General features: G+C 37.6%; 1 protein-coding gene, 1 non-coding gene and 1 pseudogene across 2 annotated transcripts in view; all 3 read right to left on the bottom strand.

The window, feature by feature from the left end:
* Positions 1–2,673: 2,673 nt before the first annotated feature.
* On the bottom strand, positions 2,674–3,869 carry LOC137491429 (uncharacterized; annotated as a pseudogene).
* Positions 3,870–8,539: 4,670 nt separating this feature from the next.
* trnav-uac (transfer RNA valine (anticodon UAC)) lies at positions 8,540–8,612 on the bottom strand. Its single transcript has one exon. It is a non-coding gene; the product is annotated as a tRNA-Val (tRNA).
* Positions 8,613–17,781: 9,169 nt separating this feature from the next.
* si:dkeyp-4c4.1 overlaps positions 17,782–19,980 on the bottom strand; it is a 38,766-nt gene continuing 36,567 nt past the window's right edge. The window contains exon 7 of the mRNA NM_001100956.2: positions 17,782–19,980. Coding sequence (NP_001094426.2) covers positions 19,457–19,980 — 524 coding nt within the window. The 3' untranslated portion in view covers positions 17,782–19,456.

Below are 19,980 nucleotides of genomic sequence, written 5' to 3'. Positions count from 1 at the left end.
AAGCAACAGGAATACTTTTTGTGTGTAATATCAACAACAATGCAAACCAAAAATAACATCTTAATTAAACAATTTCTTTTTTCCATGTTGGTCTCTTACACAGTTGATGTAGTAAACACAACGTTGTGACATACAACCCAGAATCGCTGCACTGTGTTCACTACGTCAACTGCGTAGAAAACTGATATGGAAGAGAAGAAATGGTTTAATTAAGAGGTCTTTTTTTTTGGCCCACAAAATGTATTCTTGTTTCTTTGTAACATTGGTAACTAAGGTGGATTCACTGTGGTCAAATAGAGTATTTTAACAATGTCTTATTTGCTGGACCTTACATGTTTTAATTGGTAGGCTGTCAGGGACAGAACACTTTCAGATTTCAGTAAAAACTTATTTGTGTTCTGAAGATGAATTTGACTAACGAACATCATAACTTTAGGTACCTTAAAAGATAACAGATAATCTCAAGATTAAATGCTGCGAAAATAATGTTCATTGTTTTTAAAAGATAGTGTACTATTGTACAGTGCTACAAAAGTACTTGGTTTTAGCCATTTAATTTGCTTTTAAAATACATTCAAAACAACCAAAAGTTGACAGTCAGATACATTAATGATTTTTACCTCCATATCCTCCATGTTCAACCACTGAACATGTATATTTAATGGAGTCGAGATTTTGTGTTCCAGAAGTGTCCCAGAGGCAGTGCTCATTATTGACATCGCTGATGTCATTTCTCTGATGACAAAAAAACTCTGTTGAATCGTTGCGTGAACCAACAAAGTCAAAGAGTACCTGAAAACCAAAAACATTTATCTCAAACCAGTCATAAAAAGTTAATTTCACAGGTATTATATACAATAAAACTAATTATATATCAATAAACAGAAATTAAATGCTGCCTAACACCTTTTAGGCAAAAAATACTTAAGTTATTGGATTGATAAATAATATTTCTCTTTAAGTATGGAGTTACATTGCTATTTTTAAGAAACCAAAAACACAGCTTTGTTATTATACGCTGAACAGATAGATACACATCTCTGTCATTATTCAAATAAATGCTATTATAAATTTATTCAATACATGTAATGTAACACTTTAACTGTGTCTTATTTAAAGCTGGCAAAATGCTAGACACATGTCCTGTAACTGATGAAAATAATCGTCAATTTTAGACTGAAATAATTTCACTCACTTGTCTCAATTATAAAATTGAGACGATATTACCAATATTATTTATTACTGCTACTGACTGTAGTATTATTTTTATGATTAGTATTGTTGTTGCTGTTGGTTTTAAAAATTGTTGATGTCTATTACTTATCTACATGTTTTCCAGAATACCAGGAAAAATAATATTAATGTGAATGTAATAATAATATTACTATTACAATTCACAAACCCATAGCTTTAATTGACCAATTATGAAAAACTATATCTATTGCTTTAACTCAAGTTTTATTTTTATGTTTGTTAGTCGATTTCAAATTTACACATTGCTTGTGTTTATGTGAATAATTACTCCATGCAAGTTAATCCAGTGGAAAACAAAATGTTTGTTTTAGTAATTTTTTATCAAAATCTGAACATTTGCTTCCGCTCCAAATATAGATTTGTACCGGTTTCTTGTTATGTATTCATTATGTGAAGTTGTTGCAGTTTATCATTTTTGTAATAAAAAAAAATTGTCTCACACTCAATTATTGCCCTGCTATCAATAACAACTTTAAAATTGTCAGCGCTGCATGTAAAATGACCATAAGTACTGTGAAAATGTCCTTGCTCCATTACCTTAAATAAATATTTCACAGGAGGGCCCTCAACTGTAGTTCATGCTACAACACAGTAAAATCTTCAGGGTAAAATTTACTCAGTTAAGAGAATATTTGGTCCCTCTCTAAATTGAGCAAAATTTACTCAGCAGCAGAGTTAAAGTTAATGAGACAATGATGGGGTTAATTAAGTGATGATTGAGCACCGAGGATGAACACCTGCTGTTAATAAGCAGAAACAGAGAAGAGAAACACAAAACTACGGCTGTTTCTCAATTCCAAGAGCGCAGAGAACGGACTTGTGAGTAAAAAATAAGAGACTTTAAAATTTTAGGTCAGCTATTCCTTTAAGCTATTTACTCTGAAGATATTTCTATTTTAAACAAAATATATTCACTAACACTCACCTGGCAAATCAAAGGCAATCTTCCAGTTTCCATCAGCAATGACCACAGATGAGTGGTGTCCACAGCGGTAACAGAAATAACTGTACGTATACTGCCTGAGAGCACTGAAGTGGTAGAATGCTTTTCTCAGTGTTGTGTGGCACTGTAGTCCCAGAATGAGATTCTATAGTGTGCAGCATTCTACCAACAACAATGTGATTCTGCAAAAAAAAATACAGAATGTACCTTTAAACATGTTGTTTATATGTTATGTTGTGAGTAGAAAACAAAGCGGGATGGAAAGAAAGACCCTGTTGTTATAATTGTGGAATCCAGAATTGTAGTCCTGAAAACGAACTACATTTCTGCAAACTGGGCATGCCTTGGCATAAACGGAAATACCTAAAAGAAAACGCATCAACACAAATTGGTTGGCATACAAAAAATACATAGAGATTATATACAGTATATAAGAGATATATTTAATAACATACCTTACCTCTATTCTGCCAAAACATCCCATAAACAGTTGCTTGTGTAGTAACCACAAAAGCATTGCTAAGATGGGGAGGACATGACCCTGGGCAGTATGGACAGGTTGTTTCTGATGGTATAAAGGTTTCTAGAATGGGTTTTTCTGTTTTGGTAATTTCAAGTGAATGTCTTCCGGTAATCTTTTGCAATTCCACAAGTAATTGGTCATTGTGATCACACTACTCTGTGAAAAGGCCAAGTGCTCATCCATACCGACATTCCCAATGAAGCACTCCTCAATATCTTCTATATCCTCTGGGGCTTCTGGTGCATTTTTCAACAAATAAGGATGCTCCCAATAAATCCACCACATACACATGTATCTGTGGACACAACTGATACTGTCCTTTAAACCGATGCACTTGAAGTGCCATTTTCCCAATTGTTTGTCAAATGTGGAAACTGTCCTTCCAAACTTAAACCAGGTGTCCTTCTCCCCAGAGTACACTGAGAACAATAGATATCTCTCTGACAGACAAGAAAATAGGAAGCACACTGTCTACTTCGTGTGAACAAGCATGTTGGTAAAGTTCCAAACATTCCTCTTGCCTAGACTTAGAAAGGAGTCCCTTTTTAACCATCTCCTTTACGGTTTTCTTTTGTAGTGCTGGTGGTGGAATGTATGCACTGGTTTTCTTGGTCCGCTCTAAGTGGTGGCATTCTTTCCCTGGGTTTCCACTTTGAGCAGCTATGGCCATATAGTCTCTGCATTCCTCCACTTCACAATCTTAGAGCTGTGATGTTAATGTCTTTTGGACATGTATTGGCAATCTGATACCATGGGATTGCTTTGTGGTCACATAAATCCCATTTTTTGGGTCAATGCAAAACATTTGTTCTTGCCCAGCATGTTGCTCTTTTTTATGCCGTAATAGGTTTGAGTTTGTGCTAAATGTGATACCACATATAAGGCAAATTTTGTTTACTTTTGGGATGTCTTTATCATCAGGTTGTTTCTTTTCTAAGAATAATAATAAATGTCATAGTGTGATTAACATAATTATTATGTGTTATTGTGTCATTACTTCAGTTGGGTTAGAAACATAAATGTACTCACCAGATGTTGTTGTTGGCACCATCAGACCTGTAGTTGCAGAGAAAGGGAATTATACAGTTGAAAAATGCAATTTCACTCATTACGCTTAAAGGATTTAGAATATTTACAATAGCCTACCATGTTTACGCAAGTGTGTTTTAAAATCTACAGATCTGCTTATTATTTTGGCACATTTAGGACAATGCCAGTGACTCCTTGTGCCTAGTTTCCGATCTGGACAGTGGCATGGTATAGTAAATTTGTCTTTGAACACAGGATGTTTTGAATATCAAATTAGTCAAAAGACTTCACCTCAACACTTAAATTAAAACTTGGCAAAAGTCAAAAAATGACTTACCACTTAAAATGTCTTGATAAAACCCTGGTAACTTTTCCATCATTCAATTTTTTTTTTAACCAAAGAATGTCTTCTCCTAAGTTAAAATTGCCAACTTTGTTTAAAAAATATTTCATGACCTTTTCCCATTCTGTTGAGTTCTCCTCTTGTAAAAGCTTTTAAACTATTTTGACTCTAAGACAATTCTTCCTTTGTTTAATATCAATCAATCCTATCCCTCCTTCTTCTGCTGCTCCTATTATTCTATTGTAAGCAATTCTTGGGGGTTTCCCCTCCCATAAAAAATCTTGAACACACTTTTTCAATCTCCCTTCTATCCAACATGGCATTTCTGTTACATATAATTTATACCATAGCTTTGATGTCATTAAAACATTTATTATTAAGGCTTTCCCCTTTAAGCAAAGTTCTCTCATCCTCCAAAAATGTAATCTTGATTCTATTCCTCTTATTAGATCATCCCACATCTTTTCTGTTGCTTTTCTTTCATTTTTACCAATTAAAATTCCTAAAATTTTCAGTTCTTCTACTTCTCTAAATTGGAAACAATCTGTTAAAATATCTGCTTTACCAAACCTCATATATTGTATTTTTTTTTTCATTTATTTTGCTTCCTGTTCCCTTACAAAACTCTTGTACTTTTTTCATGGCTTCTTTTACACTCTTTTTATCCTTCACTATTATTGTTGTATCATCAGCATACTGGTATATTTTTCCTTCATCCTCCTCTTCTTCTATTTTTATTCCTTTAATTTTAGTTTCTTGTTTTATTGCTAACCCTAAAGGTTCTGCGACTAGGGAATATAATAGTGCTGAAAGAGGACATCCTTGTCTAATTGATCTTGTAATTTTTAAACAATCTGTTAAAAAACCATTACATTTTACTTTTGTAAAAGCCCCTTTATATAAAATTTTAATCCAATTTATAAAATTCTCTCCAAATCCAAATGTTTTGAGTACATCAAATAAATAAGTATGTTCTACTCTGTCAAAAGCCTTTTCAAAATCTACACTAATTAAATACCCATTCATCTTCTTTTCTTGTAAATATTCTATTGTGCTTTTAATACTCATTGTTACATCTGCAATATCTCTCCCTTTTATTGCATATGCTTGATTTGATTTAATTAATTTAGGCATTACTTCCTTTAATCTATTCGCTAAAACTTTTGCTAAAATCTTTAAATCTGTATTCAACATTGTTATTGGTCTATAATTTTGTAATTCAGTTTTTGCTCCTTTTCTTTTATATATTAACTTCATTAATCCCATCCCCATTCTTTCATTCATCTCATTACATTTAAAAATTTCTTTAAAAACTTCTTTAAGTATTCCTTTTAAAATATCTTTAAAAACAATATAAAATTCATTTCCTATTCCATCTATACCTGGACTTTTCTTTTTATTTAGTTGATTTATTGCAATTTCAATCTCTTCTTCTTCTATTTCTCTGTCACATTCTTTGTTGTCATCTTTTTCTAATTTTACTTTTATATAATTTAGAATCTTCCTTTCTTTTTCTTCATCAATACCTTTTGCTTTAAAAAGATCTTCATAAAAATGTTTGATTTCTTCTAGTATTTCTATGTTTCCTTTCGCAATTTTTCCATTTCTCCCTTTAATTTCCTTTAGTATTCCTGCTTTACCTCTTTGCTTCTCTAAATCAAAAAAGAATTTCGTGCATTTTTCCCCTTCTACTGTGTATTTAGATCTGCTCCTCAACATTGCCCCCTTATATTTGTCTTCTTCTAAATCTCTTAATTTTTGCTCTATTTCTTTGATTTTTTCAATATCTTTATTTTCCTTGTTTAATTCTTTTTCTAAGGATCTTTTAACTTCTTTTTCTGTATACTTTTTACATCTTTGTAGTACTGCGCAATATTTGATTGTGTATTTTCTTATTTGGTATTTTGTGTTTTCCCACCATATCCTTTTATCTTCATCATACATTCTATTTTCTTTTTCTTTCTCTATTATTTCTTTGACTTTTTGAACATAATCTTCATTTTTTAAAATGGTTGTGTTTAAAATCCAAGTTCCTGGTCCTTTTTGTATGTTATCTACATTGACTTTAAAATGCAAGAGCTTATGGTCACTAAAACTGTTCTCTTCATACTGTATGTTTTCTATAAAATTCTCAATATTCCTAGTACATAATATAAAATCTATTCTTGTTTGACATATAAAATCTCCAACTATTTGTCTCCTTGAAAACTCTCTTTTTTCTTTGTTATTTTCCCTCCATATATCTATTAAATTATTTTCTTTTATTAGCTCCTTTAGTTCTTTCCTTGCTGTGTCAGATTTAAAAACCATTCCATCTGCCATGTCTTGTTTATTAAAAACTGTATTAAAATCTCCTACCATTATTATTTTTTTATATCTCTCAATTACCTTATTTAAAATCTTAAAAAACTCTTTTTATCTTTCTCTTCCGTTGGTGCATGTATATTGGCTATAATCATTTCTTGTCCTTCATAGTTTACTTCTATCACTAAACACTTTCCATTATTGTCTTTATACACGATTCTTTTAATATTAAAAACATCTTTTTTATTAAAAATGCCACCCCTCTTCCAGATTTGCCATCACCATTGTTATATAGGATATCCCCCTCCCACTTTTTTTTAAATCTTCCATTACATAATCTTTCCAGTTTGTTTCTTGTAATACTATCATGTCCTTATTTTTACATTTTTCTCTTATTTTCTCAAATTTCCCTTTTTCCATCATACCTCTTGCATTAAAAGATACACATTTTAAAACCATTAAAAGAAATAAAAATAAAATTAAAAACCTAAAAATCATTATTACTCATCATCTCCCTCCATTTCCTTTAACACTTCATATCTGTTCATGTTTTTCATTCTTGTAGTCAATTTTCTCTTTGTACTTTCTAGATTAGGTTTAATCTTTAATGTCCTTCTTCAAATTGTTCTTCTCTCCTCTCTGTCCATTTTAATTTCTTCTTCTCTTCCAATTTCATTACTTTTTTCTTCATTTCTTTGTCCAGTCTTCACCTCATTGTCTCCACACATCTGAGAGTTGTCCATTGTTTCCATTTCTATGTTTTCATTATCCTCTTCTCTTTTTTCCTTTTCTTTGAAAAGTGTTTGCCTCTCCCTTTCTTCCAATATCAGTCTTTCATTTGCTTCATTTTGCATTTTTCCTCTCTCTTCTTCTTGTCTTTCTTCACAAAAAATGTCATCTTCATTATTCCTCTTATGCATTTTCTTATCCTCTTGAATTTCTTTTCTATTTTGTATCTCTTTCAGTAAGTCTTTTAGTTGTAAAACTCCTGCTTGTTCTTCTCCTTCATTTTGTTCTACATTGTTTACTTCATGCACTTGCCTGCTTAAATCCCTCTTCTGACAAACCGAACCTGCGGCAGTGCGTTCAGGCTAAAGTCTTTAACTCTCTGCCCCCATGTCCTAATGATACAGTAACACTGACAAGGCGCCGCATCACGCGGGCTTTAATGCAAGTGCACCGAAAGGGGATCAAAAGAATTGTTCTGGGATGGCGTTGGTTTTTAAGGTTTGCAGAGGCATTTTTTCGTCAAATCCTCGTACAACGTCAAATCATGACATTTGAAACATCCACGCCCTAGTATCGTGGATCATCCAGGGAGCAGAGAGCCGATTGAGAATGTGCGTAAAAGCAAATCTGAATGTTTCCGCCCAGTTTCTAACAGGAGACCCTCCGCTTGTAAAGCCATCGTGATAACCACAGGAGCCTCCGGTTAGGGTGAGAGCACTGTCTTGTGGTGCCATCGCAGAGAGACTGAAAGTCACTTTCCACAATGTTTTCATTCAATGTTCTACACTGGTGGAATCACCTTCCCATTCCCACTCGGATTAGGGATACACTGGTATCCTTCAAACGACAGCTAACACCCATCTCTTCAGAGCACACCCGAACCCAAGGGGAATATCCCTCTCCCTAAAGAAAACGAAACTCCTACTCCAGCACTAAATTCTTTGAGCACAAACAAATTACTTGGGATAAATAGCCCTTTTTCGTACGCATTGCCTCGTCTTGTTGAATACCTTCACTATTGTATGTCGCTTTGGACAAAAGTGTCCGCTAATTGTATGCTTCCGCCCAGTTTCGAACAGGAGACCTTTAGTGTGTAATGCAAACATGATAAACACTACACTACGAAAACCAATAGGCTAGTGCTGCTTCAAGTATTTATAGTCTTTTCTTTTATAGGGCTGTCTTGTACGGTCTGCACCGTGGAGGGCCAGCAAACGCACTGGCCACCTGCTCATGCACAACACAAAGCTAAAAGAAATCAGATTCTACGCAAGTTTGCGACACCGCGAGGGGAGGTAAACACTGAGTTGAATTCAAACTTCTAGCCTCACACCGCTCTGCAGAAAGAATGTTTTCAGTGAACGTCAGTACTCAACAGAAGCCTGATTTGACAATTGTCATAAAAGCCAGAGGTTGTTTCCGCCCAGTTTTGAACTGGGGACCTTTCGCGTGTAAGGCGAACGTGATAACCACTACACTACAGAAACCCCACAAGGGCTTTCGCCAGCGAAGTTAGGCCTGCAAGGATAAAACAAGGTGTACGCGTTTGTCAATCAAGAGGACAAAGCCAACTCAGCATGACAAGCTCCCTGCAGGTATTAGGGCCAATTTACAATCCGGGCCCGACACAGCTGTACAGGTCCTTGCGAAATGTCCCCTTTCGTCACATTTGAAGCACCTGAATTCTGGGCATTCCTTCATCACATTTTCTGAGCTCATGCATAGTCGACAGGTTTTTACCTGATTGGTGTGCATGACTCTAAAGTGCTGTGGCCCTTTTTGGTGCTGTATGGTAAGGAGACCATCTCTTCTGGAAATCTGTTTTTTACAAACCTTGTTCCATCTTCTATGTTTGTGCCTGGATACAATCTTCCCTTAATGGTAACACTTTATTTTGATGGTCCCCCTTTAGATAGTCTGTTGAAGTTGAAGTTGAAGTTTGAAGTTGAAGTTACTTTTCAAGTTCTTATCTGTTTACTCTCATCTGGGTAGTATCTTTAGATTGTCTTTTAAATGTTCTTAGGCAATCATTACAATTTTTACAACACGTAAACATTTATTAAACTTTTAGTAAGTTGTGTTACCAAAATAAGTTCTAGATGGTCAACAATCTATCAGTAGATATGCAACAAATCCTCAACATTTATTAAACTTTTAATAAGTTACATGCTACCAAATTAGGTGTATTAGTAGATATGCAACAAATCTTAAACAAGTTTTCAGAACATTTACCATCAAGATTTTTTTGTTGTCATTGTTTGCATGTAGTTGTTAATCAGTTTATCAATAGACTTTCAGTAAACATTCAGATGCCTATTAGCAACACAAAATAATTTAAAATGAACTTTAAACAAATATAAAGTTAGGGTTAGGTAAAAATTTCATACATGCATTTGCAAAAGTCTTCAACTAACTATTCGTTGCATTTAACCCAACTTTCAGTAGACAGTTAGTGTAGTTTAAGTAACATTTATCTGCTCATCTGTTGTCACACTAGACCCATCAATATAAAGTGAAAAATTAAGAAATGCTGGTGAATGACTGTAAGGAGCCAACATCACAGACAGCATGGTTACTATTCTGTAAATGTTCAGCAGATAGTCAACTTACAGGTAGTAGCAACACTGATGCAAATATTTGAAGATAGACACAACAGCAACTGCTTTTAATGTATTGCTGTCAAAAAACAAAATAAACAGCCCAGATAATTAAGCTGAGGAAAACATTCACTTTAGGACAACTAAAAACAATTGTTACATTTGAAGAGTTCAGATGCAAAACCTTTAATTGCCATATAACATTCATTCATTCATTTTTTTAAGTTTAGTCCCTTTATTAATCAGGGGTTACCAAAGTGGAATGAACTACCAACTTATTCAGCATATGTTTTTATGCAGCGGATGCCCTTCCAGCTGCAACATATTACTGGAAAACAACCATATACACTTATTCACACACTCATTCAAATTAGCCTACCCAATTCCCCTGCACCACATGTTTTTGGACTTGTCGGGGAAACCAGTGTAGTGAATTAGCAATAACATGTCATGAGGTAGTGTGATCGCTAGAGGGGGTCCTTAGCTAATAAGAAGCCTTCCACTGAGAGTTCGACAGAGCAGTGTGTTGTTGTCCTAGCCGGATGCACAGCATGTTTTTGTGTGCAGCATCTGTTAAATAAACAGCCTCAAATTACATCCATCCTGCCTCCAGATTCTACTGCTTCATAGAATATTACATAATTGGCGACGAGGATTTAAGGAGTGGCGTGTCAGAGGACATGATTGATTGCTGAGAAAGGCTGGAGTAAACAGATCGCTCGACATCACTGGCAGAGTATATCGGCGATTATCAAGACAAAATGACTTCACTGGTGGGGACGGTGAGTCCTTTTGATAATGCATCGCAGTTATGGGATGAATATAGCGAAATGCTCGAATATTTTTTCCAAGCCAATGGAATTGACAGTGCTGAGAAAAAGAAAGCGGTGCTGTTAAGTGGTGTTGGGGCATCGACATATAGTTTATTAAGAAGTTTGATCTGCCCTGAAAAGCCAGGAGACAAAACTTATGAGGAGCTGGTGACTTTGCTGAAGACTCATTACAACCCTAAGCCAAGTGAGATAGTGCAAAGATTTAAGTTTAACTCATGTACACAGAAACATGGTGAGACTGTTGCTGATTTTGTGGCAGAACTGAAAAAGTTAGCACAGCACTGTGAGTACGGGTCTACACTTCCACAAATGCTGCGAGACAGACTCGTCTGTGGAGTGAACGACGACCGAATGCAGAGAAGGCTGCTATCGGAAGTGGAGTTAACTTTTGAAAAGGCACTGACAATCTGCCAGGCAATGGAGTCTGCAAACAAGAATGTGAGAGATTTGCATGGATTGTTAATGGAGGACACAGCACAAACCATGAAGTCATTTAAAGGACCGGCAGAAGTGCATAGAGTGTACACATTTGAGAAGAAGGGTCGACAAAAAGACACGGTGTGTTACAGATGCAAAGGACAACATGCACCAGAGGAATGCAAGTTTTTGAATGAGCTCTGCCATAAATGTGGAAAGCGGGGACACATCAAGCGCGTATGCAGGGCAAAACAAGCTGCTGGGGGGCAAAACACTCCATTCAAAGGACTAAAAGGAGAGAAAAAAGAGAAAGGTAGGAGGACTTATCTCGTTAGAGAGGAGGAATGTAACGAGAGGGAGGACACCAGTGATATTAACACAATATACGGTGTATCCCAAGTCCAGCCAAAAGTGGGCCCTATAACACAGAAAGTGAGTGTAAATGGCATGGAAGTGAACTTTGAAGTCGACACGGGTTGTGGAGTGACAATTATCAGCAGAGGGCAATATTCTAAGTTGTGGAAAAAAGCAGACATGCCAGAATGGAGACCCTGCAGTTTGAAACTAAAGACCTATACAGGGGAAAGGACGGAAGTGCTGGGTCAAGCTACAGTAACGGTGGAAATCCAAAATGTAAAAAAAAGAAATGACAATGGTCGTGGTAGATGGAGAGGGGCCTAACTTGTTGGGGCGAAGCTGGCTGAAAGATTTTGGGCTGTTGCCACAGCTGGTAAATCAAGTAACAGCAGTGCCGACATGGAAGATAGCAGATGTGTTAGATAGACATGCAGAGGTGTTTAAAGAAGAGCTGGGGCAACTCAAAGGCACCACAGCTAAAATTCATGTCAACCCCGAGGCCCAACCACGATTCTTTGAGCCCAGACGTATTCCTTTTGCAGTCAAGCCCTTGGTGGAGGCTGAGCTCCAGAGACTGGTTGAGGAGAAAATTATTGAACCAGTGCAGTTTGCGGAGTGGGCAGCTCCTATCGTGCCGGTGAGGAAACCAGATGGCTCTATTCGAATTTGTGGAGATTATAAACTCACAGTAAATAGAGCATCCAGTGTGGAACAATATCCCATTCCAAAAGTGGAAGATTTGTTCACTCAGTTAGCTGGAGGTCAGAAATTTTCCAAACTGGACATGAGCCATGCGTATCAGCAAATTATGCTGGATGAAAGTGCAAAGAAATATGTCACTGTTAACACACACAAGGGACTGTACACATACTGTAGACTACCTTTTGGGGTGGCATCAAGTCCAGCCATTTTCCAACGCACCATGGAGGGAATTCTCCAAAACTTGAAGCACGTTGTGGTGTATTTGGATGACATATTAGTCACAGTAGCTAATGATGAAGAGCATCTGAGGAATCTGGAGGAGGTTCTGAGGAGACTAAAATCTAGTGGATTGAGACTAAAAAGGAGCAAATGTGAGTTCCTGGGAGAGGAAGTGATATTCCTGGGCCACCGCATCAGTGCTGCAGGTGTGCAGCCAATCGCAGAAAAGGTGCAAGCGATACAGGAAGCCCCCATTCCACAGACAGTGAGTGAACTGAAGGCTTATCTAGGCTTGTTAAACTATTATCATAAGTTTCTGCCCAGTCTGTCCACAGTGTTGGCACCCTTGCACAGGTTGTTGAAGAAGGAAACAAAGTGGACATGGGGCTCTGAGCAGGAAGAATCTTTTGTGAAGTCAAAAGAGCTTCTCCAGTCATCTGCTTTACTAGTGCACTACGATCCTACCAAACCTCTTATCTTGGCGTGTGATGCTTCGCCATATAGGGTAGGGGCTGTTTTGTCTCACAGGATGGAAGACGGGACTGACAGATCAATAGGATTTGTATCACAGACATTAAATGCAGCAGAAAAGAATTACTCGCAATTGGATAAGGAGGGTTTGGCCGTCCTGTTCGGGGTAAAGAAATTCCCCACATATGTGTATGGCAGACCCTTTACCATTGTGACTGATCACAAGCCCCTGATAGCACTGTTTAATGAGCTCAGAGAAGTGCCACAGATGGAATTTCAGGAATTCATGAGTCGTAATGGCATCAAGCACATAGCCACAGCACCATACCATGCAGCTTCTAATGGTTTGGCAGAACGAGCTGTGCAAACGTTCAAGAGTCTGATGAAAAAGAGCACAGGAGATTCCATTGAGGCCAGGCTAGCCAGAGTGTTGTTCAGTTATCGAATTACACCACAGTCGACTACGGGGAAATCAACTGCAGAGCTGTTTTGTGGACGTAAACTGAGGTCTACCCTGGATCTTGTTCATCCTGACTTTAAAAGCCAAGTGCAAAACAAGCAATTGAAGCAGAAGTGGTATCATGATCTGCATGCAAAAGAGAGACATGTGAGTGTTGGTGAAAATGTGTATACCAAGAACTTCAGTTTAGGACCTACCTGGATTCCAGGAACAGTGCAGAAAAGGACGGGACCCTTGTCGTATACCATCGCACTTGGTAGGTAGTGCGTCGGCACATTGATCAGGTGAGGACCAGACAGGTGGTATCTCCGGCTGAAACAGCTGTGGGGTTGGATACTTCCTTGCAAGAGTTGGAGGAGTGGCCATTGCCTGAATCAGTAGACCCTGTACCATCAGGGAACAGTGTTGGACAGCAGGCAAGTGGAATGACACCCAGGGTCACTGTGTCAGGGACTGTGAAGGCAGAGGAGCAGCCGGAACTCAGAAGGTCTGCGAGGACAAAGAAGTTGCCCAGTTACTTAAAAGACTATGCTTAGAGTAGGGGTGAGTTCCCCAGCCACAGGGCAAGAATGCGTCCTGGAACTCACTGGGATGGAGGCAGTCTACCAGAAGTCCCTAGCTTAGACTGTGTAAAAATAAAAAAAAAATCATAATGTTGTATCAGGGGGAAGGGGATGTAGTGAACTAGCAATAACATGTCATGAGGTAGTGTGACCGCTAGAGGGGGTCCTTAGCTAATAAGAAGCCTTCCACTGAGAGTTCGACAGAGCAGTGTGTTGTTGTCCTAGCCGGATCCACCTCATGTTCTTGTGTGCAGCATCTGTCAAATAAACAGCCTCAAATTACATCCATCTGCCTCCATATTCTACTGCCTCATAGAATATTACAGTCTGATGTAAAATTATGCCAAACTAGCTGATACAACATTTTTATTAAGGCTTTCACATTTTTTAAACAAGATAAACTATTTGGTACCATTTTTTTGTTATACCACATTAACATCCATGTAATATTTCGCTAAAAATTAACTTAAAATGGATTAAAACCTAAAAAAAAAAATTACTTGGTCCTCAAAGTAGAGAATGCATGCAAGTAATTTGATTTTATTTTTGAAACTGTAACACAAAAAAATGAGAGTCACGTCATTGACCTATATATATATATATATATATATATATATATATATATATATATATATATATATATATATATATATATTGAAACAGTTATGAATACAATTGTATTATTAGAGCTAATATTTATTGTATATGTAAGAATGGCTATATCTCTCCATAATATTAAACCCTGAAAACTGTTATGGAACTCCACACGAGACAAGACCATGAGAATGGTCAGGCACTAAAACAATAAACTTTCTAATGTGAGAAGAAGATCAGCGAGAAAACCAGTTGTTCAGGTTGTCTCGATCGTGCATCCTGAGCCCCCCTCTTTGCCCTGGACTTTCTCCACCAGAGCAGCTCACTCACATACCACACAGAATGTTTAGGTTTTTAATATGGTGTATGTTGTGGCTTTATATTCATGTTTGGTGTGATTTTAAATGTCTCTGTGTGATTGATAAAGTGGTCTTAATTTCACTGTAATATTTTACAATCTCTCTTATTTCAGTTAATTTGGTTTTTGACTTTGAAAAAATCTTTGCCAGATGCTCCACTCAAGGGGAAATGGTCTTCGCATCAATTTATGACCAGGCAAGAGTCTTGGTAAAGCTTTTATTGTCTTGAATTTTTGATGGTATTGAGTATTTAGGCAAAGGGTGCAGAAGTGTCCGTGTGATCCTGTAGACAGGATACCCCATTGCAGGTTGTGAGTCTCTGAGCTCTGCATCAGGACTTATATGCTGCAAAGTATTTCTACATGGTCAGGTATTCTCTTAACTCTTAAACGTATCTCTGAATAATTGATTCTGAACATTCTTGATTGGCTTATGTTGCACTTAAATAAAAATATGCTGTATAACATTTATTATTAAGCACTTAAAATTACCACACACATCACCCGCATTCCATGTGAAGGGCACATAGTTTACCCCTTTTTTTATGATTTAATATGAATATTATGGTTCTTCTGAGTGTGCCAGTTTAGGTTCAGTTCAAAAAACAGTTCAGAAAACATATTATAATGTGTTAAAAGTGTCATTTTGGGGGCGTTTACACAGTTTGCTGTTTTAGGGGCATGTTGCTTCACAGTTTTGGCTTCCATCCCAACGTAACAAGCGGGCGGAGTCAAGAGCTCCCACACTCTGTGTTTGCAACAGACAGGCAAACACAATGGCGCCGAGCCGCTGACCTGAAGCTCCACCGCATGCACCCCGACAGAAACCCGTGGCGCTAACCTGAAGCTCTGCCACGTGCCCCCCGACAGAAACCCATGCCACGCCGAGCCGCTGACCTGAAGCTCCGGCGCGTGCACTTCAACAGAAACCCGCGCTGAGCCACTGACCCGAAGATCAGCCGCGTGCACCCCGACAGAAACCCACGCCGGGCTGCTGACCTGAAGCTCCGCCACGTGCACCCTAATAGAAACCCACGCAGAGCCGCTGACCACGCAAAAGGTACAAGCAATAATTCCGATTACAGCGATAATGTGGAGAATATTCATCTTGTGTTGAGCCCAATGAGCTTTTCATCAAAAAGTAGAGCAAGGGTGTTCCTTTAGTGATATCGCTTTGACTCACATGCTGAAAATGGTGGACGTGTAACAACAAACTGAGGTATGATCGTGACGTGCGGCTGTCAATCAATATTGGTGGGTTGGGGGACTGCACTCTTACGTAAAGTTGCGGTCTGTCTGAAAACCGCTCTAATTGGTCCTCCATTTTTTTTGTTGTAAAATTGAAAAAAAGGACTGTGTGTGTTTATATCACCCCAATATGAGGGTCTATACACTTTACTTACACACGTCTGTCTAAAAAAGTAGATTTTTCAACTGCCCTTTAAAGCAGCGTTTATGTGTCTAGTAATTAATTAATCAGCTGTTCAGCAGTTCCTGTTTCTACCGGCAGGTGGGAGTGGCTCTGTTGTCACATGGTTTAAAAAAATTCTGCCACTGCACTTCATTCATTCATTATTTTGAAGAGCTAAAGCTGATGAGGTAATAATACAACTGTTTTGCGAAACTGAATAGTACTAACTACTGATGAAGCCTAATATTTGTTTTCACAGTATAAAATGCGAGTAGTTTTGGTGAATTAAAATAACTGCAATCAATAAAATGTGCATCATATCAATGTAAATACATGCAAATTAGTCAAAAAAACGTAAATTGTACTAGCTTTCTAGATATGATATAGATATCTAGACATATTTGTCTTCATATGATATAGCCAGTCACATGTTTCTGTAATAGTTAAATCACATGCATCCAGCATATTATTGTATAGCTACATTCTACTGTAACATGCTATGTCAGTTAGCAACGGATTATAAATCGACTTTCTTATGATAATACCCAAGATGGCTGGAAGAACACATACAGTTGAAGTCAGAATTATTAGCCACTCTGTTTTTTTCCCCCATTTTTTGTTTAACGCAGAGCTTTTTTTCAACACATTCATCTTTATCTTCATTTATTTTATCTTTGCCATGATGAAAGTAAATTATATTTGTCTAGACATTTTTTATGACACTTCTATACAGCTTAAAGTGACATTTAAAGGCTTTAAATGCAGAGTAGGGTAATTAGGCAAGTCATTGTATAACGATGGTTTGATTTGTGGACTATCGGTTAGAATATATAGCTTAAAGGGGCTAATCATTTTGACCCTAAAATGTTTTTTTTAAATGTACAACAACTTTTATTCTAGCCGAAATAAAACAAATAAGACTTTCTCAAGAAGAAAAAATATTATCAGACATACTGTGAAAATTCCCCTGCTCTGTTAAACATCATATGGAAAATATATTAAAAAAAAATTAAAATTCAAAGGGGGGCTAATAATTTTGACTTCATCTGTATGAAACATTTATTGTCACAGTCGTGTAAATGATCAATTAAAACCTTTTCATGTTTATTCAGATCTTATTTTCATTCAGCTACAGCAATTGCTGGATGCCTTCATCCATATTAGGGATTTACTATATGGAATTTCTGCTCAATGAATGAATGAAACAGGCATTATGTATTTAAAGTGCTACAATGCCCACAACAACCTATTTTGAGGAAAACTAAAAAAAATCTCACTCTTGAAAAATTTGAAGTAAGCATTTTTCTAGCATATAGATCCTTATTTATATTTTTTGTACTAGCTTTGATACAATTGTTATTATATCAAAATAATAGCCTAATGAATATCAATATTTTCAAGGTTTTGAATTTAGAAATTCCAGTATCTTGACAACACTACACCTTAATTACTCTATCCAAATTGACATGTGTAGCTTTGTATCACATTGGATAACAGCTCACACTATAAAATAAATCATATTTTCAGATTTGAAGACACGCAGAAAATTACATTTTAAAAAAAGAAACAGAAACTGCACAGCAGGAAATGAGATGCTTAAGAGGTCTGATATGGCTCATAACAGACTAGTAAATGAGAAATGGGTTCATTTATCAGTGTTTTTTTTTCCTTTTTGGTGTTGCAAGTCACAAAGCTTCACAATTTATTGTTAAAAAACTCAAAAACCCTTTATTTCTTATTAAACCATTTAGAATCCTATTATTAACATTAGAGTAGATCACCTTATAAAAGTGGGGGTATATTAGTGGGGGGTACTTCTTTGAGGCTAAGCCCCTTATCCCTTTCGACCCTAGCAACGCCCCTGGTTCACACAATAATACACAAAGAGAGTCTTTAACTTCACGCATACAGTAGTTTGTGAATGAACAGACTTACATGTTGCCTACTAGTTGCAGACGTGATCATGAGGCTGTTTTTGTGCTGAGTTTGAAGTAATCAATCACAGAACAGGAGAAAGTGCATTACTGCATTCATTTTAACATAGCATATTCAAATCCAAACATTTAAGTATATTTCGAGTTCATTTTAAGTTCTTGTAGCCCACCTGTTGGATCGCTGAGGCCCACTAGCAGGCATCCCAAGTTGGAAAAAGTCATTTCCGGGGGATACAGAGTTGATTTGCGGGAGATTGCAGATTAGTGGGTGCTTAAATGCATCTGTGAAGGGGGCGTGTGCGCGCGAGACGTACTTGATGAGCGGTGGGGGTGAGTTGCGCGCGACGTACCTAAAAACGGTGGGGGTGAGTTGCGCGAGACGTACCTGAAGAGCAAGTAGTGGAGAGAGGGGTGTGCAACATATTTAAAGACCGGGCAGGAGACGCGCGACTTCCGGGAGATTATCATTCATTTGCAGGCATCCGGGAGTGTCTATGCATTTCAGGGATACTCCCGCAACTTCCGGGAGACTTGAAATGTCTGCACTAGTGGGCCGCTGCTCACCGGGTTGAGAATCCCTGCTTTATCAGATGAAATTAACCATTTGCAGTTGGCCATCCAGTGGACACAATTGGAACAGCAGCTTCATTTATTGAAAAATTGCAACTCGTCGTTATACTTTACAGAATCATCTCGTGGGCAGGATTAAACCTGTTTGCAGGCCTGATCCCGTACGTTTGACACCCCTGATATACACCCCCATGTGTTGATTAAGGTTTGATCAGCTGTTAAAACTCCTCCCACATTGAGTGCAAATGAATGGTTTCTCTCCTGTGTGGACCCTCATGTGTCGATTAAGGGATGATGATTGGTTGAAACTCCTCCCACACTGAGTGCTTGTGAATGGTCTCTCTCCAGTGTGGATCATCATGCGATTATTAAAGTTTGATAATTTGTTGAAACTCTTCTTACACTGAGTGCATGTACATGGTAGAGATTTAGAGTTTTTTAAAGCGTCCGTTAGGTCCAGAATTACAATAGATTTGAAGAATTACAAGGCCATAAATGATGCTGAAACCTTTGAACAACAGTGGGGTTACAAGGACGCTGTCTGGACTGTGGAGGAAGGAAAGCTGCTTTTAAATTTGCTGAGAAGTTACAATTTGTGATATGAAAAATCTATGTAGTTTTGTAAAAATTAAAATCTCTCACACACACAAACACACATGCTCTCTCTCTCTCACACACACAAACACATACACTATCTGTCTCACACACGCAGACACACTCTGTCTCTCTCTCTCACACACACACACAAAACAGTGAACACATGCGCAGACAACACATGTGCTCTTTCACACACACTGCTGCTGACAGCTCCTGTAGAGGATTCTGGGTAAATCTCGCATCAGTCTTCAGCTCAGTTTCACTGATGATCCAGAATAAACAGTAAACCCAGGGCAGAGCGGCTCAGTGAATGTGGTCTGGACTGAGTGGATGAGGCTCATTGTGTCTCTATAGATGTTGTAGAAGATCAGAGTTCCTGCACTGTGATCCACAAACACTCCTATTCTCCTGCTGAGCGGCTCCACTCGGACATCAGTGTCTTCGTTATTGTGTCTGAATGAGAAACTGGAGGAAGAGCAGCGCAAACTCCAGGACTGATCATTACATCCAAACACACACTCAACACTATCTCCCTTCCTCCTGATGCTCTTATATAACACTGATATTTCCACAACATCTCCACTCCAGTCAATCTCCCAGTAACAGCGTCCACACACACTCTCTCTGCACAACACCTGAGGATGAACATCAAATCTGTCTGGATGATCAGGATACGGCTGTTTCTCCTTCACACGCTTCACCTTTTTGTTCTCCTCAGACAGAATGAGAAGAGTGTTTGCTGTGTTTGGATCCAGTGTGAGAAAACAGGTAT

Source organism: Danio rerio, chromosome 4 (genome assembly GCF_052040795.2).
Source record: "Danio rerio strain M-AB ecotype USA chromosome 4, GRCz13ab, whole genome shotgun sequence".
In the NCBI taxonomy this organism is placed as follows: Eukaryota; Metazoa; Chordata; class Actinopteri; order Cypriniformes; family Danionidae; genus Danio; species Danio rerio.
Note: the sequence above shows the minus strand (reverse complement) of the source record. Positions and strands in the feature narration are given on the sequence as shown.